The 19,828-nt window shown below is 37.6% G+C and overlaps 1 protein-coding gene across 11 annotated transcripts in view; it reads right to left on the bottom strand.

The window, feature by feature from the left end:
• The window catches only part of TSC2 (TSC complex subunit 2), a 59,945-nt gene extending 40,229 nt beyond the window's left edge, over positions 1–19,716 (bottom strand). For 8 of the 11 annotated variants that reach the window (XM_031945837.1, XM_031945843.1, XM_031945840.1 and 5 more), the window contains exons 1-12: positions 19,581–19,716; positions 18,437–18,598; positions 17,874–17,960; positions 16,788–16,898; positions 15,685–15,829; positions 11,098–11,215; positions 10,734–10,782; positions 10,314–10,439; positions 9,810–9,883; positions 9,181–9,307; positions 3,124–3,267; positions 602–739 (exon numbers count right to left, since the gene is read on the bottom strand). In XM_031945837.1, the coding sequence (XP_031801697.1) occupies positions 602–739; positions 3,124–3,267; positions 9,181–9,307; positions 9,810–9,883; positions 10,314–10,439; positions 10,734–10,782; positions 11,098–11,215; positions 15,685–15,829; positions 16,788–16,898; positions 17,874–17,960; positions 18,437–18,571 (1,254 nt within the window). In that variant the 5' untranslated portion in view covers positions 18,572–18,598; positions 19,581–19,716. The remainder of the gene's footprint in view (positions 1–601; positions 740–3,123; positions 3,268–9,180; positions 9,308–9,809; positions 9,884–10,313; positions 10,440–10,733; positions 10,783–11,097; positions 11,216–15,684; positions 15,830–16,787; positions 16,899–17,873; positions 17,961–18,436; positions 18,599–19,580) is intronic. The other 3 variants (XM_031945846.1, XM_031945847.1, XM_031945838.1) reach the window with 2 other exon arrangements.
• Positions 19,717–19,828: the final 112 nt, after the last annotated feature.

Below are 19,828 nucleotides of genomic sequence, written 5' to 3'. Positions count from 1 at the left end.
GCTAGGTTAGATTAACCTCTTGACAATCACCACCACCTATGACTCATTGAGAGCAAAGGCAGTGAAGTGCCAGCAATGAAAATTTAAGAGGAAAAAAGTATGTAAAAATCTTGGTCTCAAGTTGTATTTTTCTGGAAAAAATGCTGAATGCAGTGTGGGAAGCAGATGTGCTTTATAAAGGCAGGAGCTCCAGGGTAGCAACAAAATCTCAGAACCTGCCCCTTCAACTTCCTCCGCACAGGTGGGAGCAAATTGATGGTTTAGGCTACCGCAGTGCCCTTCGACTAACATATGATAATTGAGTTTCACAGAAATGCTGGTATAATTCCCCAGTGGAACATAAATCTTGCAAAATTTGGGTGCAAAAAATCAGGGAGCCAAAACAACATGATTTCTGACCTTCCTGGTAATTAGCTCTTCAGAGATGGGACCTCACATCAAATTGCCCTCATTTACCTATCTTCATCCCACCCATTTGGGGCTCCTACCATCTTCCTCCTCCCCCAAAGTATACATTCTTCATAAAAGAAAAGGCTCCAGGGGAAAAAAGAGATTGGGGAAAGAGGGCCAAAAAAGAGGAATTTGAAGAAAAGGTTCTTACAGGTCGCTGATCAGCACATCTCTCAACAAGTTCAAAGAATCTTTCCTCTGAGCCATGGAATTCATTCTGATCACAGAGCTCTTCCACAGTAGTCAACAAATCATGAACAATAGTTTTGAGCTCTTGGCTCTCTATACTCTGTAATACAAAATTGTCAAATGGTTTATGTGTCATTAAGATAAGATCTTTTCTATTGGTCCAGGACTGCTGAACTTTTATGCTGCACAGACCAAGTTTAGCCCTGACACCAACTGCATGTCCCTCTTCCCTTTCTCTCATGGCTTAGGCACTAATGCAGTGCTTGGGAATAATAGTAGAGGCATTACCTCCTCTGTTTTATGTTTCCCCTACATTACAGGACAATCGAAGAAGACGATTAAGCTAGCAACAAGGGAAAGAGAGGGAGAAGAGAATACTAAGGTACTATACCACTTAAAACATAAGTATCTTCTCAACAGCCATTCTTCCACACTTGGGCAGGGGATTTCATACACAGTCTCCTTTAGAACAGTAAGGGAATAGCCAACTTACACTAAGTAGCAACAAACAAATACTGCTAAGGCATCTAAGCAAGAACCAGCCATCAAGTAGGTGAGATCGAGCTTCTTTGGATATGTTACCTAAATCCTTTCCTCAAGTCAAAAAGCACTTCATTATCAGAATTACTTGTATACAGCATACAGTGTTACTATTACAACCGTATCAGTTGTTACATGTAACAACCCCGAGGCCAGCAGAGCTGTTTTGTCTGTTCATTAAGCTCCTTCTCATTTAAACATTAAATCCTGTGTAACCATTGAACTAAAAGTATGAAGTTTTAAATTACAAGTATGATTATAAATTAATGTAACTACTTTTATCCATTTCTTTTTCAAACCCTTATTTCAAACCTAGGACTTCTATATGTGTCAATGAGTATGGTCCCTTTCACAGTACTCCCCTTGGGAGGCTGCACATTTATTGCAATAAAGCAAACTTTGCTCAGACCAGGCCTGGGCTCTTTTCTAGTAGTGACCTTCAGAGTTAATTTCTGAATTTTACAAAAATACCAGTTTTACTGGGACACTGATATATTGTTGGTGGAACTATGAATGGATCCACCATTCTGGAGAACAATTTGGAATTATGCTCAAAAAGTTATCAAACTGTGCATATCCTTTGATCCAGCAGTGTTACTACTGGACTTATATCCAATGAGAACTTAAAGGAAGGAAAGGGACCCACATGTGCAAAAATGTTTGTGGCAGCCCTTTTTGTAGTGGCAAGAAACTGGAAACTGAGTAGATACCCATCAGTTGGAGAATGGCTGAATAAGTTATGGTATATGAATGCTATGGAATATTATTGTTCTGTAAGAAATTGCCAGCAGGATGATTTCAGAGAGGCCTGGAGAGGCTTACATGAACTGATGCTAAATGAAATAAGCAGAACCAGGAGATCACTATACACGGCAACAACAAGACTATACAACAATCACTTCTGATGGACATGGCTCTCCTCAATATTGAGATGATTCAAACCAGTTCCACTTGTGCAGTGATGAAGAGAGTCATCTACATCCAGAGAACCATGGGAACAGAATGTGGAACACAACATAGCATTCTCTCTCTCTGTTGTTATTTGCTTGCATGTTGTTTTCTTTCTGTTTTTCTTTTTCTTCCTTCTTAATCTGATTTTTCTTGTGCAACAAGATAATTGTATAAATATTTTATACATATATTGGATCTAACATGTATTTCAACATATTTAACATGTATTGGACTACCTGCCAGTTGGGGAGGGGGTTGGGAGAAGGAGGGGAAATCTGCAACAAAAGGTAATGCAAGGATCAATGTTGGAAAAATTACCCATGCATATGCTTTGTAAATAAAAAGTTTTAATGAAAAAAAAAAAAGAAAAGAAACAAAAATGCCAGTTTTATTACTTTGTAGATCTTTAAGATAGTAGACAGAATGTTTGACTTAGTCAGAAGAGCAGCATGCAAAGCTTGGCTCTCCAGTTCTTGTCTGATACCAGGTAATTTCTTTAACCATGCAAAGTCTGTTTTCCCACATGTAAAATGTAGCTGTTAGACTAATTCTCTTGCCTATTATAATGTCAAATTACCCAGGATAGAATTCAATTTCAAGTCCAGTTAATAATGGATTGGTCCCCTTTTTTCTAAACAATATTTTTTTTACAATTCATTTTTTGGTCAAAAAAAAAAAAAAAAAAAGCATTTCCCAATATAAATTTTCCACTTAATTCACTGAACTCTAAATGATGGTGGCTTCCAAAATTTAAACTCACTCTCAAAAGTTTAGGATTTGTCCTCATTGGAAGTAAATAAAAGAGTATCTATTACAGGTTCTGGAATCAGTTTCTAAAGAATCTCCAGAAACTGAACAAGAAGAGAAAAAGAAATCTCAACTATAGTTAGCCAAAGGGATAAAACTCACTCTTGTGGATGGATACAAATTAGCATGTCTACTAGAACAAAGTAACACTGGTTACTTTGGCTGAAATTTTCCCTCTGTACTCACCTGCAATTGCTGTAGAAGTCGCTCAATAATCTTTAGAAGAATGTCCCATGTGACAGCTTGTAGCTCCTTTCTGTACTTCTTCACAAGTCTGGTTACAGACAGGACAATCTCATATGATACCACTTCATTGGGACAAGTCATGGCCTAGAAAACAATTTCATATTGAATGTTCCAAAATCAGCAGTTTCTAGGTCACTGGCCTGAGGCTCCTGAAAGTTATCATAACCTTGGAATCATGGGGGCCAGACACTTGAGAAGGGACAACTCACAACTCATTAAACATTTAAACTAAAAACTCCTGGACATTATCCTCCACTCTCTTTCTTTCCTCTTGTTTCCATTTGTCCACATAGATAATGGGTAGCCCTTCTCTTTGCCAAGGCTCACCCCTCTATATGTATATATCCTTCATCCTATTCCCTCTTATCTTCTCCAACAGATTATCCTGGCAATCATTCCCTCTCTAAAATTAAACCCCCTATCTACTGGTTTCTTCCCTACTTAGTACTTTTAAATATATGTGATTCCCCAATCCTTAAAAGACTTCTAGACCTTACTATCACCTTAATTGTAGCTTTCTTCCCTTTCTCAAACTCCTAGAAATAGCTATCAACATTTACTATCTTTCCTTTCTCTCCTTCCACTTACTCCTCAACCCTTTATAATCTGGCTCTTAGCTTAACTGAAACTACTTTTCCCCAAGTTACCAACAATTTCTTATTTATGAAGTCTAACAGTCTTTATTCAGTCCTAATCTTTGAGTGCATATGGCACTGTTACCATGCTTCTCTCCTGGATCCTCTCTCCTGGTTCTCCAGCTACTCGTCTCATTATACCTTCTAAGTCTTCTTTTGCTTGGTCATAACCCCTATCCTAATGGGAGTGTTCCTGGACCCTCTTCTCTTTTCTCTCTATACTTTTTTCCTTAGTGATGTCATCAGCTTCCATAGATTTAAGTATCCCCTCCATGCAGTTGACTCACAGACTTATACATTCAGCCCTAGTCTGAGTTTTAGTCCCACAATCCTAAATGTTTATTGGCTGTTTCAAAGGCTATCTCAAAGACAGCTAAAATTCAAAATGTCCAAAACAGAACTCATAATCTTTCCCATAAAACCCACCTCTTTTCCCAAACTTCCCTATTTTTAATAGCAACACTATTTTTCTGGTCTCCCAAGTTTGTGACCTTATTATAATCCTTGACTCTTCATTCCTTCTCACTCCACATATCCAACCAGTTACCAAATCTTGCCATTTCTACCTCTAATCTCTTACACATGCTCTTTATCACTTCTTACACAGACATCACCTTAGTTCAGGCCTTCATCATCTTTTGCCTACTATAATATAACTTCCTAATTTACTTCCCCTTCTCAAGTCTCTCCTCCCTCTAATCTATTCTCCACATAGTAGCTGTGATTTTCCTTAAGCACAAATATGACTATATCAGTTCCCTACTTAAACTCTAGTGGTACACTATTGTTTCTAGGATAAACTATAAACTCTTGTTTAGCTTAAAGCTAAAGTCTTTTACAATTTAGCCTCATCCTATCTTTTCACCTTCATTTTGCATTAGTCCCTTTCTCACACTCTGTGGTCTAACTGAACAAGTCTTCTGCTTGTTTTTTCACACATGGGAGGCCATCTTTTGTTTCCATGTCCTTAAACTAACTATCTCCCATGCCTCAGTTCCTTCTCACTTCCAACTCTGAAAATCTTTTTCTTCCTTCCAAACCTAGGTCAAGCAACATTTTCTAAATGAAGCCTTTCTGCAGTCCCTTCCCCTTTACCCCATTGCTAGTGCTCATCCTTGACAATTGCTTTGCTTTTTACTTATTCTATATCGTTGTATAAGTACATCTTTCTTTCATTCCCCTTACAGAATTAAAATTTCTTGAAATTAAAGTTTGTTTCATTTTCTTTGTATATATGTCCCCAGAGCTGAGCCCAGAACCTTGTACTATTCTTTTTTTTGTTTGTTTTTGTTTTGCTGAGACAATTAGGCTTAACTTGCCCAGGGTCACACAGTTAGGAAGTGTTAAGTGTCTGAGGCCAGATTTGAACTTAGGTCCTCCTGATTTCAAGGCTGGTGCTCTATCCACTGCACCATCTAGCTGTCCCTCTTGTACACTTTTTTATTCAATGTTTCTGCCACAAAGAAGATGCTAATTGAATGCCTATACTGCAAATGAGTTCATTTTCAGAACAGAATCTAGTTTTGAAACCTTAATCAAAATGGGGGAAAAGGCAGTTGTTATCAGTAATAGTCACTTCACAAAGAAATGGATTCTGCTCTGGATTCTGGGAGGCCAGCAGTATCCCAAAACCCACATGCAAAGAGAATCAGGGACAGCTGAAATCTTGAGCAAACTACAGATTCTCCCCCATATCTTCCTAACAAACAATTCAATGGAAAGAATGTGACCAAGACTTAGAGCCTGGCTTCCAGTGTTCATCCTGCTACCATCAAGGCTATAATTTGGGAAACATTACTCAATCTCTGGGAACCTTAGAATCTTTATCAGAAAATGAGAGTGGTAGCTACTAGATCTTCCTCTAATGGGCTCTTGTGAAGATCAAGGGAAGATGATGTATGTTTAAGTACTCTGAAAGCTATAAAACACAACAGGAACTTAAAGGCAGCATTGTGACTATGATCACAAACAATGTGAGAAAATGTTGGTACCTAAGTCATGTAAAACAGTTAGAGGTCACAGAAGAAAAAGCCCTTTTTCTCTACCAGGGAGAGGGACAGGATCTGTATTGCCCCAGCACAGGAACTTTCAGAGAAGGAAACACCAACCTTCCTTCTGCAGTTTGCTGCTTTAGAGGTGCCTGGAGTACTAAGAGCTCCAAAGACATTTACAGGGTCACATAGTCAATAAGCCTCAGAGTGGGGACTTCAACCCAGCTTTTTTTGGCTGCAAGGCCAACTTTCATCCTCTATACCAAGCTGCTTCTTGTGATGCAGGAGGCAAGATGAGGTAAATGAATGAGAAAGAATTCATGACCAAATGAAGAAGGTTAATTGTAACAAACAAAACAAGTAATTTTGATAACAAAAATTTTAAAAGGGGGTTTTACATAAAATCAATGTAATTAGAATAAGAAAATAAACTACTGATTGATTAAAAATAAACTTCACATCAAAACTTCTGAAGAAAGCCCAAGATCTATAGGAAACTAACACAAATATATTAAAACCAACAGCTTTTCTTCATTAAATATCAAAAGATATGATCAAAAAGTTCTCAAAAGAAAATGAAAAATATTAGTCATGTGAACAATTGCTTCAAAGCACTAATAATAAAAATATAAATTAAAACAATTTAAGTTTTTGCTCAAATAGAATATAATTTTTTAAAAAGACAATAATAAATTTTGGATGGACTAGAGGGAAATAGACACATTAATAATATACTACTGGTGATTCATCTCTGTGAAATGGTCCAACTATTCTGGCAAACGATTTGGAATTATTTAAGAAAAGTTGCTAAATCAGAATGTAGGTTTAATCATCCCACTGCTGGGTATTTATCCCAAAAAAGATCAATAACAAAAAAAAAAAAAAAAAAAAAAAAAGGTCCCATATATAACAAAATAGTAATATAAGTTTTTTGTGATAGGAAAAAACGGGAAACAAAGGGGGTACATTTCAATTGGGAAATAAATGTACAAACTCTGATCATTCATACACACATATACACACAGAATATTATGTCATAAGTAATGAATAATAGAATAATTCAGAGATACATGAAGACTACAATAGTATAAATGAAAATAATGCTAAGTTGCTGATGAACTAAGGTTAACTATAGAGACCAATTTTGTCCCAGATAAAAAGTCAGTCAGTCAAGTCAAATATTGGCTAAGCACCTCCTTCCTATATGTGAGATATTAGAGATCTACAAGAACAAAAAGTGAAAGTCTCTTAAGAGAGGAATAAAGTACATATAAAATAACTACATAATAAATGGAGAGGGGAGCAGGAAATAATTCATGTAAATAGTAGTGTAGGAACTGGTTCTTAAGCACACTTATAAGGTAAAATAAGGAATTTTAAGAGAAGAAGAGATGAAGATATAAGAAAAACAACTCATTCCTCTTGGTAAAGAACTAAACAACCATGCTTGAGAAATGTTGATTATAACATTGGAATATAGTTGAATTTTGCTTTCATTTATCTTGGTTACATGATCAGATTCAGTAAGAGGATATACTTGTAAGTAATTTTGATATTAAAAAGACAAAAATAAAAGTAATTAGGGAAAATAAAGAGAGAAGTTTAAGTAAAATTTATCATCTTTTGTTGATTACAAAAAAGTGAGCTAATTAAGCAATTAAAAAATTAATTCTCACCCTATGTATGGTCTTTTCATAAGTAAAAAAAGCACCTTATCAGACAGACTTCATCATGAGAAAGATAAGTTATTGAACACATTTAACCTATCCAATCCAATCCAATGATTGCTTGCCATCTGGGGAGGTGGAGGGGGGGAGGAAAATAATTGGAACACAAGGTTTTGCAGGGGTGAATGTTGAAAACTATCTTTGCCATGTATTTGGAAAAATAAAAAGCTATTATTATATTTTTAAAAAAGGATAAAAAGAAAAGATAAAAAAAAGACAAGTTCTAATACTCAAACCAAGAAAGGATAAAATAAAGAAAAAGAACTATAGAACAGATGATCAATTCTGACAGATGTGGCTCTTTTCAAAAGCGAAGTGATTCAGGTCAGTTCCAATGGTCTTGTGATGAAAAGAGCCATCTGCACCTAGAGAGAGGACTGTGGGGACTGAGTGGATCACAACATATAATTTTCACTTTTTTTGTTGTTATTTGCTTACATTTTGGTGGTTGTTTTCATTTTTTCCTTTTTGATTTAATTTTTCTTGTGCAACATTATAATTGCAGAAATATGTAGAGAAGAATTGCACATGTTTAACATATATCGATTACTTGCCATCTTGGGGGGGAGGGCGGAATGGGGAGGGGAGAGGGGAAGGGAGGGAAAAAATTAGAATACAAGGTTTTGCAAGGATTAATGTTGAAAATTATCTATGCATATGTTTTTAAAACAAAAAGTTTTAATAAAAAAAGAAAAGAATTATAGAACCTAATAATGATTATATAAAAAGAGTTTTGCATAAATAAAATCAATGTAACTGGAAGAAAAAATGGATTAGGGAAAAATCAAACATTTCAGATAAAAATCTGACATCTAAATCTTTAGGGAATTGACACAAAATCACAAAATGAAAAGATCTAAGAGTCATTATTCTCCAACAGGAAGTGATCAAAGTATATAATTTTCACGAGAGGAAACACAAACTATCAACAACTATCTGAAAAAAAATCCAAAATTACTAAAAATCAGAGCAATTAAAATTTAAACAATCCTGAAATTTCACCCCACTTCAAATCTGCCTCAAATTGGCAAATGTGATAAAACAGGGAAATATTTAATGTTGGAGAGACTATAGGATATTTCTTGCCGTTCAACAAGATTTGACTCTCTGAAATCCCATGGACTTTGTTAGCAGAGATTTTGGAGCAGTTTGTCATTTCTTTCTCCAATATATTCCCATTTCACAAATAAGGAATTGAGGTTAATAAGGGGTAAATTTATTGCCCAAGGTCACATACCTAGTAAGGGTCTGAGGTCAGATTTGACCTCAGATATTTCTAACTTCAAGTTTAGTACTCTATCCATTTTAATCACCTAACTGCCCGATTCAGCTGTAGGAAAACAGGCACGCATGCTAATGAATTAACAAATTAATGTTGTAAATTAGCCTTACAGTTTTATAAAGTAATTTTGGAATTATGCAAAAAAGTTATGAAATTGTTTAGCTATTTTTCTCTATCAAAACAAGATTCATCATATTTTAAAACAACATTAATTAATTAAAGCAAGCATGTAAAGATATTGCCTCAGACACCATGATGTTGACTCTCTAAAACTTTTTTACTTTTGAACAGAGAGGTATGGCATACAGGAAAGACTAAGCAAATATAAGCCCTTATTTCTATAATCATGAGAAACACTTTACCTCATAAAAAGAAGGCAACACTGATGTAGGTGAGTTCTTGAGTGAATATAGTCTGTGAGCTCCCCAAAGAGCCATCCCAACAAAGAATACTGCTCCTCTCAGCAAAGGGGCATCTTCCATGTAGGCTCTAAAACCATTTTCCAAGCACAGAACATAATTATAATAGAGGTATAAAACATATAGTAGAGAGTTTAGTGTTATGTTTCCTCTAAGTGCCATTAACAACCCTCTTTCCAATGATCACATGGAATTCTTAAGAACAGAAGCTAAGACCAGAGAAAGGAGTGGGAGATGACAGTGGTAAGGAAGAATGAACATAAAAATGAAGACCAAAAATAAAGACTAGAAGTTATGCCGTTATAGGTGAAAAAGGAAATAAGAGAACTCTGGGAATCATGAGTAAAAAGAAATAAATATGCTAATCACTGAACAAGAGAAAGAAAGAAATCTTGAATGCCGTATACAAGTGAAGACGCAACTTATAAAACAAACCAAAATAGCACTAACATCAGTGAGTTTTTTAACACTGATGTGCCTTTAATAACTATGTTTTCATTTATTTAAATGTTATCACCATTGGTTTCTCATTTTTCTTTAGTATCAACCCCATAAGATAAGACTTTACGTACCTGTCCTCCATGATACGACACATGTTGCATATGGCACTGTGGCCCAAATGGGTTCCCAAAAGATTGCGCATAAGCTGTAGAGTACAATATATTCCTTTTTAGTATAAGCTGAAAGGATTTTTAAATAACTAGTATATATTTCTGGGACCTCAAAAGTGCTTCCTTCTTTCCTAACCTTGCAAAAAACCATTGCAATAAAAATTAGCTGGTATATGTAAATTTTAAGTTACTTATCAAAACCTTGTTTTTATTTTCATCCTAAAGATAGAGAGGCAGCAAGAGTCTCAAAACTTGGGAATAATACACTAAACTCAGTTCCTCAGACTGGCAAAATGATATTCAATTTCCATTAAATAGGTTGTTATGTGGCTCCCATAAAGATCCAGAGTGAAGCTCACTTAAGACAAGATGGCCCTTATCCCACCCTCAATCCATGTGCCTGGCTTACTATTTTTTCCTAGGGAAGAAATTTTTCCCAGAAAAAAAAGCTTTAAAAATTCCAACCTTCCAGCAAGGTTCACAGAGCTCTTTGACATTAATGGTCCGGCATAGTGTGATAATAAACACAGGGAGGCTCTCCGAGGGAAGGCAATTATAACATACAACAGCATCTAGGACTTGCAAGGAGACCTGTGGCAGAAGGAGGATCCAAGAAGAAAATTAGTGAAGATAAGATCATTGTACACCTTCTCTCCCAGGAGAATGGAAAGAATATAATACAATACATATGATTAACTTAATGATTTCCAAATATTCTTTAAGCTGTTTTCTAGTCTACCAGGCCTGTTTTATCAACTTTCACTCTCACACTGCTAAAGTAGCCTGATCTGATTCAAAACTTAGCAATGAAAAAATTCTAAATGCCCAAGGCCTGTTCTGTCCAATATAGTTAATCAGAAAAAAATAAAGAGCAGAGTTACTGACCTCTATGTCCACAGAAGATGCAGTACGAATGCAGAGCAAACAGATCATGCTATTGGAAGAAAAAACCATGTTGTTACCAGAATATTTTTCGCAGGAAAAAGAAATTATTCAGCCAGCTTTCAGTAGTAGCTTATTCTGCATAGATGGGACCAGAACACCATCACTAAAACTACTATCCCCAGTTACCTTTTAAATATTTAGGTAAATAGGAAGTACATGCCTGTATTTCCCCCACTGATCTCTGGGGCTCCACCAACATCCCTCCCTAGACTAGAATTCACTCAACCAAGAAAGACAGAGAGGGAAAAGCCATCCCCAAATTATCAAAAGAATGGCAACAAAAACATTCAAATTGTTATCTTACCGAACCATTGAAGCAATATATTCATCTAGGTAACAGCTATTAAATTTGACCAGGTTCACAAGCACTAGAAGAAATTCTGATGATAAGCCAATATCCATCCATTGTAGGACAAAGTCAGCTAGAAGAGATGGAAATGAGACTGGTTATCCTCTAAACAGCATCAATAATTTTTTCTCATCCATCCAATTTCCTCATATAGACTGGTATTCCTCTAACAACCTCAATAATTTCTCTCTAGATGATTTTTGAAAAATTTTCAATAGTATTTTAGTTTTCTACATTCATTTTTTAAAATTTTACTTATTTAATATTTCCCCAGTTACATTTAAAACATTTTTTTTTTACATTTCTTTTTAAAATTTTGAGTTCCAGGTTCTCTCCCTTATTCTCACCCCTAATTAAGAAACCACATGCGAAGTTATGCAATACATTTCCATAAGTCATGATGTAAAAGAAAAACATCACTCTCCTACCCTAATGGGGGAAAAAAACCCTCAAGAAAAACAAAGTTTAGAGAGAGAAAAAAAAAAGATACAGAGAGTGAGAGAAAAAGAGAGGTGGGGAAGGGAGGGAAAGAGGGAGAGAAAATGCTTCAGTCTGTATTCAGACACAATCAGTTCCTTCTCTGAGTATGGATAAGATTTTTCCTCATAAGTCTTTCAGAGTAGTTGTGGATCATTGTGGATCGTGGATCGTTGTATTGCTGAGAATAGCAAAGCTGGTCATACCAGAATAGTGGTATTATTTTGTGTACAGTACATTTCACTTTGCTTGAGTTCATGGAGGACTTTCCAAGTTTTTTTTCTAAGAGCATCTTGTTCATCATTTACCATAGAATAATAATATTCCATTACAGATACATACCACAATTTACTCAACCATTCCCCAATTGATGGGCATCCCCTTAATTTCCAATTTTTTGTCCTGAGAAGAGCCACTTTAAATATTTTTGTACATATAGGTCATTTTCCTTTTTTAAAAAAATCTCTTTTGGTAGTGGTGGTGTTAAGTCAAAGGATATGCATGAATTTATAGTCCTTTGGACATAGATCATATCTTTTGATCATATTTTATCAATTGGTTATGACTTATTTTTTATAAATTTGACTCAGTTCTGTGTTTGAGAAACAAGGCCTTATCAGAGAAACTTGCTTCAAAAGTCTTTTTTACAATTACTATTCCTAATTGTATTTCCCCCTATTTATTTTCTCTCTCCTTTCACTCTGTCCCTCCTCAAAAGTGTTTTGCTATTGACCATTTCCTCCTCCAATATGCCCTCTTTCTCATCACCTTCCCGTGATCCCTTATTCCATTCCTCTCCTATTTTCATGCAGGGTAAGATAGATTTCTATGTCCTATTGAGTGTCTATGTTATTTCCTCTCTGAGCCAATTCTGATGAAATAAGGTTCACTCACTCACCCTTCTCTTTACCTCCACTGTAAAAACTTTTACGTTTTTTTTAATGACAAATAATCTACAGTATTCCACTTCTCCCTTCCCCTTTCTCCCAGCACATTCTTCTCTCATCCCTTAATTTCATCATTTTTAAAAATATTATCCATTCACATTCAACTCAAACCAATATCCTTTGTATATATATACATACTCCTTCTAACTGACATAATAATGAGAAAGTTTTAATGAATTACAAGTATAATTCTTCCATGTAGAATGTAAACTGATAAATCCCATTAAATTCCTTATGATATCACTTTGCTGATTACCTCCTTATGCTTCTTCTGAGTCCTGTATTTGAAAATCAAATTTTCCATTCAGCTCTAAGCTTTTCATCACAAATGCCTGAAAATCCTATATTTCATTGAATGACCACTGAAGGATTATATTCAGTTTTGTTGTGTAGATAATTCTTCGTTGCAATCTCACTGCTCTTTGGAATCTCATATTCCAAGCCCTTGGGTCCTCTAATGTAGAAGCTGCTGTGTTATCCTGACTGTGGTGCCACTATACTTGAATTGTTTATTTCTGGATGCTTGCAGTATTTTCTCCTTAACTTGGGAGTTCTGAAATTTGGTTATAATATTCCTAGGAGTTTCCATCTTGGGATCTCTTTCACAAGAATGATGGATTCTTTCAATTTCTATTTTATCCTCTGGTTCTAGAATACCAGGGCAGCTTTCCTTGATACTTTCCTTGACAATTTCTTGAAAAATGATGTCCAGCATTGATACATTGTTGGTGGAATTGTGAATTGATCCAACCATTCTGGAGAGCAATTTGGAATGATGATCAAAAAGTTATCAAACTGTGCATACCCTTTAATCCAGCAGTGTTACTGTGGGCTTACATCCCAAAGAGATCTTAAAGGGAAAGGGGCCAATATGTGCAGCCTTCTTTGTAGTGGCTAGAAACTGGAAACTGAATAGATGCCCATTAATTGGAGAATGGCTGAATAAATTGTGGTATATGAATATTATGAAATATTATTGTTCCATAAGAAATGACCAACAGGAAGATTTCAGAGAGGCTTGGAGAGACTCACATGAACTGATGATGAATGAAATGAGCAGGACCAAGATCATTATATACTTCAACAACAATATTATATGATGATCAATTCTGATGGATGTGGTTCTCTTCAACAGTGAGATGAACCAAATTAGTCCCATTTGTTCAATAATGAATACATCCAGCTACACCCAGCTAAAGAACTCTGGGAGATGAATGTGAACCACAACATAGCATTTCCAATCCCTCTGTTTTTGTCCGCTTACATTTTTGATTTCCTTCTCAGGTTAATTTTACATTAAAGTCCAATTCTTCTTGTGCAGCAAAATAACTGTATGGATATGTGTATATATATTGTATTTAACATGTATTGGTCTATCTGCCATCTGGGGGAGCAGGTAGGGGGAAGGAAGGGAAAAATTGGAACAGAAGATTTTGCAAGGGTCAATGCTAAAAAATTACCCATCCATTTATCTTGTAAATAAAAAGCTATAATAAATAAATAAATAAATAGCTAGATTAGGAGTCAAGGAAAAAAAAAAAAGAAAAGAAAAATGATATCCAAGCTCTTTTTTTGATCATGACTTTCAATTAGACCAATAATTTTTAAGTTGTCTCTCCTGAATCTATTTTCCAGGTCAGTTGTTTTTCCAATAAGATATTGTTTTGTTTTGTTTTTTTCATTGGGGAGGGGGGAGGGATGCTTTATTGTCTCTTGATTTCTCATAAAGTCATTAGCATCCATTTACTCAATTCTAATTTTTAAGGAATTATTTTCCTCAGTGAGCTTTTGTACCTCCTTTCCCATCTGGACAATTTTTTGATTTTCTCACTCTCAATTCTTTTCCGAACTTTTTGTCTATTTCTCTTACTTGATTTTCAAAATCTTTTTTGGGCTCTTCCATAACCTGAGCCCAATTCTTATTTTCCTTAAAGGCTTTGGATGTAGGACCTTTGACTTTGTTATCTTCTTCTGAATGTGTTTTGATCTACCTTGTCATCATAGTAACACTATACTCAGAAACTGTTTTTGTTTTCTGCTCATTTTCCTAGTCTATTACTTGGCTTTTAACTCTTTGTTAAAGTAGAGTTCTATTTCAAGGGTGGAGGGTGCAATGTCCCAACCTGTTTTTAGAGATGCTTCCAGGTATCTGATCACAAGTACTCTTTTCTGCCCTGGAACTGTTAGGAGTGTCCCCACCCCACTGTAGCTGTAAGATCTAGTGTGCTAAAGCAACAGAGTCCTGTTTTGCTAACACTAGGGCTAGGGCCAGGGCTGGGAAGCCATATTGCAGAAATAAGGGACTACAGGCAGAGAGATCAATTAGGAAGTAACTGTAGTAAAAGAAAGGGCAATGAGGGCCTGAACATTACATTTTACATTACAGTGTGAGTAGTAGGTAGTGTCTGTTCTACCATGCTGTGGATCAGGGATAAAACTGTAGGATGCCAATGAAGCTTAACTAATATCTCTTCTACAACACAACTGATGACTACACTAAGATTTGATGCCAGTTAGATTTTGAAGAAAGTGTGTGGAGAAAGACTGGGATAGCACTGAGGTGTTTTAAAATCTGGGTTAGATTACATTGAATTCCCAGTCCCTATATTTATGCACACCTGCATCTTTGATTTCCTTCACAAGCTAATTGTACAATAATTCAGAGTCTGATTCTTTTTGTACAGCAAAATAATGTTTTGGTCATGTATACTTATTGTGTATCTAAGTTATATTTTAATATATTTAACATCTACTGGTCATCCTGCCATTTAGGGAGGGTGGGGGGTAAGAGGTGAAAAATTGGAACAAGAGGTTTGGCAATTGTTAATGCTGTAAAGTTACCCATGTATATATCCTGTAAATTAAAGGCTATTAAATTTAAAAAAAAAAAAAAAAAAAAGGAAAAAATAAAAAAAAAAAATAAAATAAAATCTGGGTTAGGCATGGGTCGACCTCGGTCACTCTAAAGTCTCTTCCAACTCCACATTTACCCAGACTGCCCAGCAAATCACAGCCACAGACTCCACTGCCCTCTACTGGCAGCCCACCAACCTACAGCATTTTCCTCTTCACACAATCGAGTACAAACTGAAGAGAGAAACAATTAAGATGAACTTACCCAGTTCTTCTTCCAAATATGTGATGTATCTCCCATTGTCAGTGAGAGCCTTGAAAACTTCAAGTCTCTCATGCAGGTCTTCATTGGAGGGGTAATTTTTGATTACCTTAAACAGGTGTGCTCTGAGAACACCCAAGCGTTCCCCCTAGGAGAAAAGAAAGTCACTTCCACTCTGCCTTCTCTAAGTCTCAGTTTCTAGCCCTGTACAGTAAAATAAGGAGTCTGCATCAAAGTATACTTAAGGTCTCTTTCTACTTTAAATCTATGAACCTTAAAAAAAAAAGCTGAGTTTTATGTACCCTGCTAATATACATGCCTAATAATTCCTTAATTGCCAGAGAGATCACAAATAGTAGCTATTGAGGCTATGACTAAAACACAAAACTAAGCCCTCCAGTTATGGCATCATTTCCCACTCAAGCCCCATTTTAAGATCTTCCCAGATTCCTCCTTCCACCAGAACTCTTAAGTGGATAATGCAAATAAGCTTAATACAACAGTAGTCGAGCAAAGGCTGAGAAAATGACAGCAACAGCCTTTTTAGCTTCCTTACTCTCTTCAGATAGGATTTCCTCTTCTATAGTTATTATAGTTATCAAACATAGTTGTATAGTTACCAAAAATACTTCCCCAAAAAGCAAGTGGTACAAAAGTCATTTAGAAGAGTTAGAGAAGAATCATTTTGATATTAGCTCTCCCACTTCTGATAATAATATTTAATATTGATATCACACTTTAAGGTTTACAAAGTCATTTCCAAGTCTCACTTGATCCTTACAACAACTCTATGAGATAGATGATATTATCCCCATCTTATAGATCAGGAAACTGGGATAAAACAGTTTTCTCTTCACTAAACTAATGAGTATCTGAGAATGAATTCAAGACTCCAGTCTTCCAGACACTAAGGCCACCATCACCTACTGCATCATGTGCCTGCCATTGCTCACATTTATTTATAGGGATGCTAGAAGATCTGCAAAATGCTTTATACACATCTCCTAATCCCTTCACAGACTTATTTCAAGGAATAGAGACCCAAGAAAGGGAACAGTAGGGCAAGTTATTCCAGCAAGTCAATGGCCTCTTCTCTACCAACTTACCTGACCCTGAATAATGGCCTTCAGAAGATACAGAACAGCATGCCGAGCTTCTGCTGGCCTCTCTGGCTGTAACATGTCAGCTACAGCTCTCCAGATAGCTTCTACTGCATGCTGCAAACAGAAGGAAAAGGGATGGTAGTTACTGCTCTGGACTCAATAATCTCAGCTATCATTCCAAAAGTCATTACCAAAGATAAAGAAAATAGCTTAAATTGGAGTCTCTTTCCATTTCAGAACTATAAAACCAAGTTTCTCTCCTCTGCAATAGCTAGAAATTCACATGAATTGTCCACAATCCTCTATGATTGCAAGGTTTATAAGTGGAATGGCTAAAGTTAAATTAAGACATTTCTGTTGTAGTGCTTTAGTCATATCTAACTTTTTGTTGCCTGTTTGGGGCTTTCTTGGCAGAGACATAGGAATGATTTGGCATTTCCTTCTTCAGATCATTTTGCAGAAGAAATTGAGGCAAACAGAGTAAGTAATTTGTCCAAGGTCACACAGTATCTGAAGCGAGTGTTGAATTCATGAAAATGAGTCTTTCTAACTCAACCCTGGCACTCTATCTACTGCACCACCTAGCTGCCTATAAGTTAAGACAAGTCTCTTCAATTTGTCAAGAAATTTCATTCCTAATCACAGTTCTACCAATAATTCACTGAGTGGCCTAGTACAAACCACTTAAGTTTCTCTTCCTATAAATGCAGAAATAAGATGGGATCTCTAGAATCCCCTCTAAAGCCATTCTATAAGTCTATAATTTTTGACCTGACTGAAGAAGAGACTCTTGGCTACTTCCCCTCTGAACTTCCCATTAACAATAGTCTAAATCCCAGATCAGAGATTAGTAAAACAATTCCTCTACCAAAGAAATGCCTCAATATCTACTGAGAATTTCCTTTCTATTTCCCTTCAGCAGCTTGTTCAGATCCACAAGAATGTCACTCAAATTTTAAATAAGTTTTCTACCTGTCACTGAAAGTGGAGAAGCTTCAAAGCTCTTCAATCTCTAAAGTTTAGACATTCAGATCCTAACAAGAGTTCAGCACTATATCTTTTTACCTTTCCCCCTGGACACAAACATACCTCTTCAAATTTCTTGGTTTTTGCTGCTTCACAAATATGACCTATTGTCCGAATCCGATTGCTCAAGCCACACTCTACGCTGAGTTCCTGGGAAGAGAAGTTGAGAAAGCAATGAAATCAATCATTTCCAAAGTCTTTTAGGTGTGTTAGGCCCAAACCACCCCTATCTACTCCATTATCCATGTCATTTTAATAGGAGTCCCTATGTACTTCCTGCAAACCTGCAACTTTATTTTCACATGGCAAGCCTGAGGCAATTTTTTCCTGAAATGAGGATTTGTCATGAATTGCTATCTGAAGCCGCTGGTGTAAACTTACTACTATTAACTTTCAATAGCTTAGGCATATTTGGATCCATAGCCTCATGAAAATTCTAATTCATTTTTCCTGTGTCAAATCACCAGAATCATCAGAGTCAAGACAAAGTAGTTTTTCCTAGATGGGTATTTCCGGAAGTGTTGCTGATCACTAAGCTCTCAGGGCATTTCAGAACAAACCACGTCCCTTTTCCCACTTAACATCTTTCTGAAACAGCAGAAAAATCAAGCAGGGAGGTCACTCACCTTCAGAATTTCAGCAGTGATGATAAACTCAGTTTGCTTCCCCTCAGAAGATCTAGGAAGTCTTGATGTTCCCAGCCCCAACAGAGTCCTGAATTTCTCCTTTAGCCCAGAATCTTTGCTCGGTGGTTTAGCCATGGTAAGCGAGGTAGTGTCAAGGCTCTTCTGCCCAAAGGAAACAATATAATCTTAGCCCTTTTTATAGTCGATCGCTACAATATCCCATATGTTCGTGTTCATCCAGAATGCAAGGACTTCCGCACATCAGGTGAATGAGTTCATCCCATCCTACCCCCCTCCCCACTCATTTTTGAATCTCACTGATCCAGGAGCTAACCAAGCTTCCTACTTGACTTAAGTCATGAAAACCATCTCTTTAAGTGAGGGGGGGGGAGGGGTACAACTCTCCTCACCCTTCAAAGATGAGCCAATGAGTGTGCAGGGGAGTGGGAAGGGGGGAGGGGCTGTGAGATGATAGAGCAAAGAGCACAAATTAGAAAGGACGATCCAACTTCCCAATTAAACGGGGAAACCAGGGACAACTCATAACAAGACTTATTTCTTTAGTACTACAGGGTTTATAACGCGCGTCCCTTAGCTTCCTGAGCTGCAAGTGTTATTCTCATTTTACAGACAAGGACACCGAGGCTTCCAAGAAAGCAAATGGAACGCCCAGCCGCACTGTGAAGTTGTGTGTGTGTGTGTGTGTGTGTGTGTGTGTCAGGGTGGGGGCGGGGAGCCCTGACTGACATCATTTCCAAGTTCTCCTTCCTACACTGGCGATGGTGAGACTCCAAATCTCGGAGCGGTCGCTCGGACTCCTCGAACGGGGTCTCGGGTTCCAGGCGGGTTTCCCACGCTGCCTAACCCACGCCCCCACCCCGGAGACCAAAACGGGGGAGAGGAGCAGCAAGACCGGCTGGCCCCGGGAAGGAGGGGGCGTGGCAGCTGCCACCCGGGCCGGTCCCCAGGCCCTCGGGCCCGCGCAGTAAGGGCCTGGGTCCAGCCCCCTGGAGAACCCACCCCTCCCCCCCCGCTTCAGCCCATCGGCCGGCCCCGAGCACTGCAGCCTGGGGCACCGCGATCCGGGGGGGGGGGGGGGGGGGGGGCTCAGAGCCCCGGATCCGGGGGTCCGGAAAGGACTCACCCCGAACCACCCTTGGCACCGACTGGGGGAGCCCCCACCAGGGAGACGAGAATTGCAACGACCCCAGAGCTCCCAGCGGTCGTCCGGAAGCGCACCCACCACTTCCGGCAAAACTGGGGCCCGGAGACGGACCCCCCCCCCTCCTGCCCCCCCCACCCGGCAAAGCCTGCAGGGAGTTGTAGTTCCGTCCGCTTGCCTCCTTGCTACTCCTGAAACAGACCGAGGTGGGAGGAGACTCGAGGAACTCG

This window comes from Sarcophilus harrisii, chromosome 1 (genome assembly GCF_902635505.1).
Source record: "Sarcophilus harrisii chromosome 1, mSarHar1.11, whole genome shotgun sequence".
NCBI classification, from domain to species: Eukaryota; Metazoa; Chordata; class Mammalia; order Dasyuromorphia; family Dasyuridae; genus Sarcophilus; species Sarcophilus harrisii.
The sequence above is the reverse complement of the archived record's forward strand: the minus strand, read 5'-3'. Positions and strand labels throughout refer to the sequence as shown.